Source organism: Ischnura elegans, chromosome 6, assembly GCF_921293095.1.
Source record: "Ischnura elegans chromosome 6, ioIscEleg1.1, whole genome shotgun sequence".
NCBI lineage: Eukaryota > Metazoa > Arthropoda > Insecta > Odonata > Coenagrionidae > Ischnura > Ischnura elegans.
The window spans coordinates 11217273-11229831 of NC_060251.1; the positions used below are offsets into that span (position 1 = coordinate 11217273).

Sequence of the window (12559 nt, forward strand, 5' to 3'; positions counted from 1 at the left end):
CCTGTATGGTTCGGGGGAAAACTAATTTCCATATATATCCGTTCGGCAAAATATCTCTCTCAACATATTGCCTCAGTGGGATATGGAAATATAGCAGGGTTCTAAAATGATGTTCTACGTATCGCTCTTAAAGATATCTATTCTCAATTGCTCGAGCAATCTAACTGTAAGCCTGTTTCGCAGCCTCCGAGTCTCAAGCGGCTCCCAGCCTAATTCGCTTTATATCTGGGTAACGCTGTCTGTAGGCCCGTAGCAGTTTTTGACGAACCGCGCAGCTTTCCTTCGTATTTTATTCAGTTCGCGGACTTGTCTTTCTCAAAGTGCCAAAGGATGTGAGCAGAAACATTCTTGTATCATTAAGAAAAAGGAGAATGTGGATTTAAACCGATTGTTCTGGTCCTTCTCACACAACTCTACAAATAAGTAACAGCGGCTGATATCCTCAATTACAAACGTGAACACAACTGAACTCAATTACAGCATACATCGTTATTTTGCGAAACATTTACAGAAAAATATATTTCCTGCAGACATAGAAACTATTTTAAGGGCCAATATTACAGCTTGATCACTATAATATAAGCCTTTTAAAAACTATTTTCCGTTGTTCAAAAATGATACGCACGGATTCGTACCTATTTCAAATCCCAAACCCAGATTATAATGAAGCATAAACCTGGCCGTGGTTCTGTGTAGTTTTACCCCATGCCCGGGAAAAGTTAACAGTTGAAGAGGGATAACAAATAATTTGTTTTGGAGACACTGATAATTCAAGAAAAAAAAGTACACGAAACGGTAGGAAATATATTGATCAGTATTTCGGTGCAATATTTGTTTTTTCTTTGTAATTTGAGGAAAAAATACAAATAAATCTAAATAAAATATCACAAGACCTTAATCCGTCCAAATATGCCCCTATTTATATGTTTTTGTTCTTCCCGGCGTATGGTGCTGGTGAAATCATCTCGGGTTTTCCATCGGGTGAGTTGTTTGTAGGCCGACGCTTCGATAGCTACCGCTGTCATCGTAGGGCATGGTCATCGTCTCATGTCAGAGCCAGCCATCGATACATCGGCCTACAACTCCCCCTATTCATTTGAGAATTTTTTACGCCACCATTATTAAATCATCTGCATTGAATATGGACGAACTGAATCCATGCATCCACGATGATGGAAGCATCGAATATATTATTCTAATTCCAATATTTTTCTTTCCTCTTGCAGCTAGCATCATCAAGCCATGTCCGAAAAATGACCCCAAGCTGAATGAGTGCGCGGTTGTCAGCGGTAACTTGGCCATACCAAAGCTTAAAAGCGGTAAGTTTCACTGCAGCGTACCAGGTGTCAATTATTTCAAATTTGAGATACAGGCAAATATTTATAAGAATCTTCTAGCATATACAGACAGTGTTTAACGGCAAGCATGTAAGTAAAACAATTAAATGTACGCCAACGTGAGTGCATAGTTTAAAACAAAAAAATTGGTTTATATTGTACATAAAAATGTTTGCCCTCTTGTATTATTCACGCTTTCTTTGAGAATAAACTCAAAATTCGGCGTGAAAAATTGAGGAGAACTTTTTAAACAGCACTAAAAAATATGAGGGTTGGTTGACTTTGATTCAATTCACTAATCCCGAATAAAATCCGAATTCAAGTGTAATGGAGTGGAATTTTTCCGCATTGAAATAAATATTGTTGCAATTTTCGACGATTATAAAATATATGACGAATTTGATTTCAATGCTACTACATCATCTTCAAGGGAAAGATGTAGTGACGTTGAACATTGGGTCGTGATAAATTTTATATCGTCGAATATTGCAAGATCACTGACCCCGAAACTCACAGTATGAAATTATGCGACGATAATCTCAAAATGGATCACATTAGGCCTCACAAAGAAAGCGATTTTTTCTCCCAAAAACCAACATCGAAGATAACAAAATTAATGAAATAGAAATCGCATGGCAAGTAACATTAACTGCAAACGTGATAATACTTCTCGAGTTTCCAACTGGCTGATGACTTGCAAAGAAATGCACTGTATGATCAGCGTGGCGAAATCAGCAAGAGTGAAGAGTGAAATATGATTTTATGCTTTCCCGGCAAATGATGTGGGCAAACTCTTCACCGGATTCTCACCGGGTTAATTTTTCCATAATGGCCAACGTTTCAAGCTCTGACTCAGGGCTGAACGAGCCAGACGTGATTAGCGTTCAAAATCGATCAGATGCTTTTTTCGGCGTATGCTGGTAGTGGAGGCTGCTCGGGTATTCCACCGGGCAATCTCTTTCATGGCTAACGATGGGATACGAGTCGTACTCCATCATCAGGGCTGAGTCATGAGGATGCCCTGAGGATGAAGTTCGACGCGTAGACCGAAACATCGGCAGCCATTGAGGATATAGCCCTGTGGAACACCCGAGCAGCTTTCACAAGTGATTAGCGTTCATTTTCCCGAAAAATCTGACATCCCCTATTTTTTCGTCTTGAAAAAATCTCTCAAAGATTACAATTACATTATAAACTTTCACATGAATCACCTAAATTGGGAACGTAAGTTATATGAATTCCTCTATGGTTTTCCACCTGGCCCGGCTTTCTGCTGCCGACGTTTCAATGGCGAAGTACGCCGTTGTCCTCAGGGCGTTCCCTTCCCATAGCACGATGGTGGAGTCAGCCTCAGAAACGTCGGCAGCGGAAGAGCTGGTCTGAAAGAAAACATGAGAAAATTTAATCGAATAATTTCCAAATAATAAGTCCTTCCCAACCCAAAGGAGTTTCATTCGATGCGTTTGACTCGCTAAAGACATAAATAACAAGTTTATTTCTGTCCCACATAATAATTGCTCAAACAGCACGAAACTGTCAACACAACACAAATTGTCATTTTACCCTAAATTTAGCAGAAGTAATTATTAACGAGATCGATAAAAAAGAGGCTCCATGAATAACAATGATTTCTACGGATAACCTAACTTAAGCAAGGACTTAAAAACATTGATCATGGACGCACAAACGCTAAAATGTTTTTCAAAGTTGAATAGTACCCAATATTGCCCTAGCATGAAAAAGAAATTTTATGCAATTCCTTTTTTTTTGTAAGAGTGATAAATAATGGGAGACTGCACTAGCTATTGCTACACGGACATTTTAGAAGTAGGTATAGCACATTGAGCGGCTTTTGAAAAACAGGTTTCATTACATTTCAACAAAATTATAATTAAAACTCGGTATCGAATTCAACGACAACCACTATTTCTTCGAGTTTTGCGCAACATTGCGAGTGAGAGGTCGACATTGAGCCATTTACGATCAATTTCCTTTTCCAGATGCGGAATACCTGCACGAAAGGGCGGGTTAATGTCAACAATCATACTGTTTCTCTCCAAGGACAGCTGGTGACAATGATTCCTTCAGTTCGGTCTGTGGTCTCTCGCTTCGAATGCTGCGTTCTTCAGTTTTGACCGCAAGAAGACATTTAAATACGAAGCCGAGAGATGGATTAAGAATTCAACGAGACGATATGTTCGAGTAAGGGTGATAACTGTCAACCACAATGAAATGGTTTCCCCGACGACTGAGTTTTGTTTCCGAGGGAATATAAATTAAAATAGACTACCAATATTTATAGAAAATACTACAACGCAACCAAATCAACAGACGTGTGATAGGACATCGGCAGTCTACAAAAAACAACGAGAAAATTAGGCTCCTTCTGGAGTGGTTTTTTTATTCTAAAGCCTGAATCACACGACCATTTTATCCGTCATTTCCGAGTGATCACTATCGCGATCGCTAGAGTGATCTCTCGCAAGTGATCTTCGCCGGCAATTGTTCTCCGGCCATCACTATTTTGCATCACTTGCCCGGTCGCTTTTTCCGTCGCTGAAACCGTCACTTAAACCCCATATCAGCCATTCGGAACGCATGCCCGTATGGAGCGATTTCAGTGCAACGTTTGACAATCGTGGGAACGACATAGATAAACAAACACGCAATATATTTCCGTTGTCCGGGTCCCATGGCAACGAGCTGTGATGTCGAAAGTGATGCGAAAGGCGACGGCGGGAGGGACAGTGAGGGTTTCAGGAAAAGGATCACTCGAGCGATCGCTCTAGTGATCACTTTTCGCGAAGGAAGAAAATGATCGTGTGATTGAGGCTTTAGTCCCGCTTCTTCGTATGGCTATGCCTATTCGTTCGGCAAAATGTATCCCTGATGATTTAATTTTCTCGGACCTAGCAATCAATCTTAGCCTAGCACGTACCCTCCGAGTCTCTCCTAATATCAGGTCATACTAGTCTAAGAGCCCGTCTGCCTAATTCGTGTGAAATATGTGTTACACTCTCTCTGTTCTCGCTCAGTTTTTTTTATTGCGTAGCTTTACTTTGTGCTTCATTTACCCTTCTAAAGCGGAGTTTTTTTCCGAGTTTTTTTGTTTTTTTTCCTGAAATACCGCTTAATTACTGCCCAAGCATTCAGACAAACTATTTTGGCCGATGTCCTATCACCCTCATCCTCGCTATTCAGATTATGATTATCATCTGCAGATGACGCTGTAGTTTATAGGGAAATCCGTTACAGTAAAGATAGGGATGAACTAACGAATGACCTTGTGGCTATCCAAGCACTGTGCGATGCATGGCAGTTCGAATTATACTTGAATAAATGCGAAGTAATGAATTCCTGGAAAAAAATAAGTCTCCACAACATCATTCAGGATACCCAATTAGAGACTAAAATCCGTGAAATATCTAGGAGTTGGACTCAATATGATCTATCGTGGAAGAAGCATCTTAGGGAAGTAATAAGCAAAGCTAATCGTAAATTGTGTTTTGTTAAAAGAATATTAGGAAAGCGCGACGACAAAGTAAGAGAATTTAGCTACTTCTTCCTCGTTAGATCCGATATAGAATACGCTGCCAGCGTTTGTGATCCTCATGAAAAAGGCTTAAAAACAGTTAGAACTCGTGCAAAGAAGAGCTGCTAGGTACGTGAAAAGTCATTACGATAGTCTTGTTAGTGTTACTGACCTCTTAGATAAACTCGGATTGGAATCTCTGCCAGACCGTAGACTGAAAAACAGACCGAACCTTTTAGATAAATTCAAGAGCAGTGTCTTTTCTAACGAGGTTAGCCATCTTATGAACGCCAACATACTACGGAAGATCAGATCATATAAATAAAATAAGAGAGATAGACAGTAGAACACATTTAGAATGTCTTTTTTTCCACGATCAATGAGAGACTATAATGGCATCGTTAGAACTCAAAAATAGATTGGGTGACTTGTATTGAAGCCTATTAACTTATGTGTACAGTAATACATGTGTCTGAATTTTATTATTTTTTCTAACAGCGTGTTTTGTATGTACGAGCTTTGTTTGCAGACAACTTAATGAGTAGTTGACTAGTTTTGCCTTTGATTGAATGTGGAAGCACAATTTGTTAAAATGCGTAACTTTATTTTGGACCGTGTGGTGTGCATGTGGGAATCCTATTGCTGGCACTGGCATCCTTCATTATTTGGTCTATAAACTGGAGCCGTGGTCTTCCTCTTGGCCTTTTTCCATCAACATGTATCTCTAGGATTGAAAATAGGATCCCCCCTATAACTCATTATGTGCCCAATAGGTTGGGATCTTCCATTTGCGACCAATATCAACATGGTTCTTTTCGCTTTCATTTGATTCGATGATTCTTCATTTGATATTCTGACGGTGCAATTAATTTTTAGCATTCATATACATCACCGTAGTTCGAATGAATTCAGTCTGGTCTTATCCTGTGCTCTGAGACAAATAAACGGTAGGATTAAATTGAATACTTTACTTGACAGTCACCTAGCAGGAATAGAATAAAATTCGTCTTACTACAACTTGATTTTCGAAATTATTCTTTGTAATACTAGAAGAGGATATGTATTATTATGATATAAATATGATATTCTACTTAGAGATAATGAAAGTTCAAACAACTTGATTAAAAACTACTAATATGTTCCCAAAAGTCCTCAAATAAATGGAGTACGTATCAGTGACGGATAAACAAAAATGAATGCATGAAAAAATGTAACACAACAGTACAAGCATGCCTATTGAAACAAAATATTTCCTGAACCAATTCGTCATACCGCAGGACCGCAGGACCGTGACGAGCTTTCGTAGCAGTTCCAATGAGAAGCAGCAGATGGCGACGGACGGTGCAGGTGATGTTGCTATCGATCGCGGCGGGAAGTTCATCAGTGAGCGAAAGCATCGCGTTTCCCTGCCCCTTTCCGAAAAATCCGCAAATAACAATGCCAAGGCGACGACTTGTCTCCCGTTTCCAAAGCATGTTACTCCGTGGAAGTCGAATTTCTTTGCCACGCAAAGCGCTACTGGGACCGCATATTTAAGGAAGCCATCGAGATCCCTCTAAATCCCAATAACTTCAATCGCGACACCGGCTTCCATCTTAGCAATACATGAAGACATGTTATCAGCTGCATAAAAAACTTAAGGGAAACACGCAAATTAAAATTTAAACGACCTACAGCCAATCGGACGACACTTCAGTATTATGGTTGTTCTCGCTAAATGATCTATCTGGTTCAGAGTGTAATTGGACTGTCATTGAGTAACATGCCTTGAAAGTGGGAGGCAAGTCGTCTCTCGAAACGTTGGCATATACGAATGAGTTAAAATGGTTGAAAAATCGAGAAGAATTCATCATTATAATTCACTAGGAGAAATTAAATTCGTTTACCAACCATTTTCTTCTACAGAGGGCCTATTTTTGCATTAAAAGGATTTATTTATCCTTCGATAGGCTTATATGCATACACATAGTGAAAAATCACCATAGGACACTAACAATATCCATGAATAGATTATTTCACGAAGAGAGCAATTTAAGTTGTAGTTATAGATACACCAGCGTTAGAACAAAACTTTCAATGCCGATAAATGATAAGCATTCAGAATTATGATATTATGCTATTGTTGGAATTTACGATTAATTAATTACTTATCAGTCTTATATTACCGAAACAGTGCCATTTAATCTTAGCTTATGTTAAGATCTATATTTATAAATTAACGGTTCCATCCTTTTTTAGCCGTTACCACAATTTTTGTTCACAGACATCAACATCATAATAAGAGATTATAGGGTCCTTAACAATTCTAAATAAGTTACTATGGTGATACCAAATATATCAGTCTTAAACGGAAAATTGACATTTTAATTTGCACTTTTCAGAATCAATTACAACTGTAACAGATACGTTTTAAAATGAGGTGCTAATTAATTAGTGATTGGTTTGAACTCGCGATTACTAATTGCATTCACTTACACGGAAGATTTATTGCATTCTACTATTCCATTCTTGTCCATCATTGTAGTCGCTCGGTTCCCCAAGAAGCACAACTCATCCTCAATTTTATGGTTTCTCGTTTCAAGTCAGTCAATTCAAGACAGGAACTACTCCATGCTAATAGCAGACCAATAATTTGGTTACCTTGCCATTGATTTTCAGCATACTATAGCTAGTAATTATCAAGGACAGCTACGGTGTCTTGATTAATGGAAATAATGGCGTCTTTCCCTGAGTCAATTCATGGCATTAAAAATTTTTTTTTCATCGTTCGAATCTTGCATGGATTTGCTATAGGAATTGATAACAGTTAACAAGTGTTGCCTTTTCATGTATGTGCCCGTACATTTTGTTAATATGCGTAATCATTTTATGACCATATGTTGTGCATGTGGGAATCATCTTGCATGTTGGTGATTGATCATCCCATGCCAAACACCCCAGAGGTGGCTCGCAGGTTATTATGTGGATATAGATTATGTTTTGCTAAGTGGAAAGAATTTTCTTCTCATTTTTTTTCTATCGGCGGCATGCCATTTTTTCACCGATGATTGTTACCATCCCTGGGGATTTCTCATTCATTTTATTTATTGTAATGAAATTAAAAATAAATCTCAATTACTTTCGCAGGTATTCCTTCGTTAGGCGTTCCTCCAATGGATCCGTTCTTCGTGAAGAAAATCAACGTCGAGGGCAATGGCATCGGAGTGCACCTTATTTTCCGAGACGTCAACCTCCACGGTTTGTCAGACACCAAAGTCACGTCCATCAGGTGAGCGGGTCCATCAACTCACGAGGTCGGAAAAGGTGGAGGAAAATTATGTCAATTAATTCTAACCCGGGATAGGTGATGCCAGTAGGAACCGAAATTGTTGTCAACGACTTTCGGGAGCAGCAGCGTACCTATTGCGCTTTGTCACGCGAGCTTTCGCGGCCATTGCATGTCGCATCATAAGGTGACCCAAGCGACGTTGCCACTATGCGATGGTTATACACTGGGAGACCGGAAGAGGAAGCAAAAAGAGAAGGAGGAAAAGTTTGTGAAGCCCCCATCGCTATTTTTTTATGGATTAGTCCTAGGAAGGAAGAATATGGGCTGAAGAACAATAATACGTTAAATACACGTTGAACACGGTAATATCTTGACGCTGCATATCTCAACAGCTTTGCTAACCGTCAATTTCTCGTTAACTTTAGATGTCAGCACTAAAGGGCAGCACAGGTTTTAGCCATCGTCGTGTGAATACACGATAGTTCCAACGATCGCTGGAACGATCGTAATCTGAACGGCATTAGTGAAAAATCGATTTCCGATAAAAATCGAAATTCGAGCTTTGTTAGTCAAAGATCGAGGAAATTGAGGTCGAGCCATAACCTTCGAGTTTCGATCGAAACTCGATTTTTCAACCTCTATCTTGAATATTTCTTTTGATCTCAGCAGCGTCACAACCGGCCTATGATAACTTCATCCATACCCTATGAAATACTACCCTTGAAAGCCTCGAGAGTTGGAAAGGTACGCGCTCGATCATTAAGAAAGCATCTCAAACAGTTGATCATTCTTAAGGCCGCTATACACGGTGAATGATCTTGCACATGATCATGCGCATGAGGAAAAAGATCGGATGCTTTCCCGGCGTATGCTGGTAGTGAAGGCTATTCGAGTTCTCCACCGGGTAATCTCCTACATGGCTGCCGACGTTTCGGGGTACGAGTCGTACTCCGTCTTCAGGGCTGAGTGTCATGTCTGGGAAGATGTTCGCCTTATATAGCGTGCCGGGATGTCAGGTTCCCTCTGATTGGTCCTTGGTATTAGCCAATCGGATTTTATTCAATACGGGTTTCCATGCGTTACTGAGGGAGTAACCGCCATCTCTATTGAAGTTTTTGTCCATTAGCCGGATCTCTATGGCCTCCTCCGTAATCCTTTCCCAATAATTCTTTTCTCGAGAGATGATCTTCACATTTTCCCAATGAATGGCGTGGTTTTGTTTGATGCCGTGTTCGGCCACTGCAGATTTTTCCGGTTGACATTCCGGTTGATGTTCCTTTATTCTCTTGGCAATTGTCCTGCCAGTTTCACCCACGTAAATTCAAAGGGAATCTGGTATATCCCGGGAGTTGCGAGGCCACAGGGATCCTTGGCTCTAACTAGTTGGTCCCTAAGCTTAGTACAGGGCCGGAAGAAGGATTCAATACTGAGTCTTTTCAAAATTCTGGAGATTTTTCCGTAAACCGTGGACACGTATGGCATTCCGGCTCTTGCCACAGTTTCCTAACGTTCTTCATCCCTACGGGCGCCTTCTCGATCGCTGAAGGCCCTTTTAAGGGCCGAAGATATCTCCCCTTTGTTGTAGCCATTCAGGCGGAAGGTCTTTTTAAGATGATTAATCTCCTGTGCTAGGTTATCAGAGTCGGATATGGCCCTTGCTCGGTGGAATAGCGTGCACCAAACCGATCTTCTTTGGGATGGAGGATGATGACTAAGTCCATTCAGGTAAAGGTCGTTATGCGTGGGTTTCCGGTAGACGCTGTGTCCCAGATGACCATCTTCCCGGCGGTATATCAGGATATCCAATAAAGGTTGCCGAACATTCTTCTCTACTTCCATCGTGAAGAGAATGTTGGGATGCTGGCTGTTCATATGGTCTAGGAAATGTTTCAGTTGGTCCGGTCCATGTGGCCAAATGATAAAAGTGTCGTCCACATAGCGGAAAAAACACTTCGGTCGAAGTGGAGCCGAAGAAAGTGCCTTTTCCTCAAAGTCTTCCATGTAAAAGTTCGCGATCGCCGGAGACAGTGGAGATCCCATGGCGACCCCATCTCGTTGCTCATAAAACTGCCCATCGTATTTGAAGTAGGTGGATGTCAAAACGTGGTGAAAAAGATTCACGGTGTCCTTGTCAAACTTGGCGTCCAGCAGCCTCAATGTATCCATAAGCGGGACACGAATCACTTTTTACCGACGTTTCGGGTACCGACTCATTCTCAGTAGCCGTGAGAATGGGTAACGAGTCGGTAGGCACCCGAAACGTAGCGTCGGCGCTCTTACAAAATCTTACCCGCGCGGTATCCCGAGAAGGGTTTCTCTACATAGTGTTCGCCGGGAAAGTGTTAAATCTTACATAATAATAAGCAAGTTTTTCTACAAACTGTATTTAAGCAAAGCACCGTCGATTATTCGATTAATTGATCTTTTGGTTCAAATTTCGATTTTGGCTGAAAAGTCCAGATTTTAAATTCGATAAAAATCGATTTCTCCAATAATAGAATTTTGAACACATATTTTTCCATGACTTCGCGGACTCCCTCTAGCCTCGCTTTAACTGTTTAAGCGAATTGCGTAGCTTAGCGACCGGCATTCAATTTTTAGAGCTCGGTTCCTCACCACATGTGTTAGCGTCTAATTTAATATATACTAACCTTTACTAATCAATGAGAAAAAGTAGTTTTGATTGTTATTAGGTTATAATTATAAATTAACTGAAATTCAAACAACGTCACCTATATGACCTTACTTGCCTTACTTTCAAAATGCTATCTTCTAGTAACCCACCTTATTATCAATTCGAAAGATTATTCTGGAAAAGAAATACTCCTTTAATACCCACTAGGAATCACAATGTTGACATTCCCCCAACATAGTACTTCTCACCTCAAGACATCCTCAATGGTAACTCTGCTAGAATATGGAATTCATTGCAAACATAAATAAGAAATTTACCAAAAATACCAGGGTGTTTTTTGACCAAAAAGGACAAATTACTACTTATTAATTATCCCTAAATAACTAACCATACTGGTATGACAACTTACTAACGTGATTAGGACATGAATACATTTTTGAATTTTTATATAGCTCTGATATTTTTTCTACATTACGTTTTACTGTTAACCTTAAATACACTATTTATATAAATATAACATTGTTTCCAATATACATAAAATGAGCGGGCATTTTGGTAAGCTCTAAGTTCCCAGGTATCCACATTCACGATACAAATGCGTACATGTCACTTAGGGAAATGTTTTTTCTTTGTATTTTTCTGTTTTATTTGTATTCACACTTATTGAACCTTATTGTAATACTTTTTACACCGCTATCAATTAATTTTTCTGTACTGTTATGTAAAATTTCACACGTGCCAGAAAGGTCGACGATTATAACTGAATTGAATAAGTTCAGCTTCGGCAATGAAGCTATCCAAAGTTATTATCATCAACAGTGAACTTTAAAAGAGTGATTCAATTATGAGATAGTGAAAATAGGATTCGTTGCACTACATTCACTCTAATCAACCTGCTCCTAATCTTTCTCCAGGATAACACATGATCCCCCAAACTTCATTTGGAATATCCACATTCCCGTGATGCAAATGATTGGCAAGTACGAAGCCAGCGGAAAAGTTCTTCTTCTGCCCATCACCGGAAAGGGTGACTTCAATGTTACCATGTGTGAGTACATACCTTGCGTCCATGATGCTGAATGAAACGGTGAAATAGAGTATGCTAAGTGAATGCCACACAATTAAGTTAAGGTCGTACGTATTGTTACTTCAGAAACAAATTATCCTTAAGAATGCTCATCGCCTCATTAAACGTGGGTAATTTTATATAAGTCCGGGCAAAGGTTTGTGGAAGCTTACGTCATTCATAATTAAAATAACGAGTAGGAATAAATACTTGCAATTTTTCACTCTCTTGCCAGTATTGTATTAATATTTTTTTGTACATTTTTGCGAGAAAACAAGTATAATGATACACCTTCTTCTCTATTTAAAACACAATAGGGTAGCTTCCTTCATCAAAGAAAACGAAAGGCAATGATTGCGATCCGTTACCCACAATTAGTGTATTCATAATGTACAAATTATTTGGTTTTACAAATCCTAGTTTAGACGAATGGCAATGGTCAATTTTATCCTCATTTGAAAAAGGCAAGATTGGCGCCCATGCGACGCCACTCCACGTGACGTCACAGGGACGTAGTTTCTAGACAAGAGGATAGGAGTTTTACATCGTCTGAGGTTACCAATGCATGCATGAGGCACAGAGCTCAGGGAAACATGTCTTAATAATCACCTATTAAAACTGGCTAAGGTTGGAAAGATTTCTTCGTTTGATAAGGCATTAATAATCCTTAATTAAGCCAAGCGCTACCAGCTAGCATGGTATTCTGCTATCTGCTAGCATC

The 12559-nt window shown here is 39.7% G+C and overlaps 1 protein-coding gene across 1 annotated transcript in view; it reads left to right on the forward strand.

Moving 5' to 3' along the window:
• The window catches only part of LOC124160445 (protein takeout-like), a 59244-nt gene that overhangs the window by 8582 nt on the left and 38103 nt on the right, over positions 1 to 12559 (forward strand). The window contains exons 2-4 of the mRNA XM_046536300.1: positions 1227 to 1319; positions 7996 to 8137; positions 11687 to 11820. Of these exons, the coding sequence (XP_046392256.1) occupies positions 1227 to 1319; positions 7996 to 8137; positions 11687 to 11820 (369 nt within the window). The remainder of the gene's footprint in view (positions 1 to 1226; positions 1320 to 7995; positions 8138 to 11686; positions 11821 to 12559) is intronic.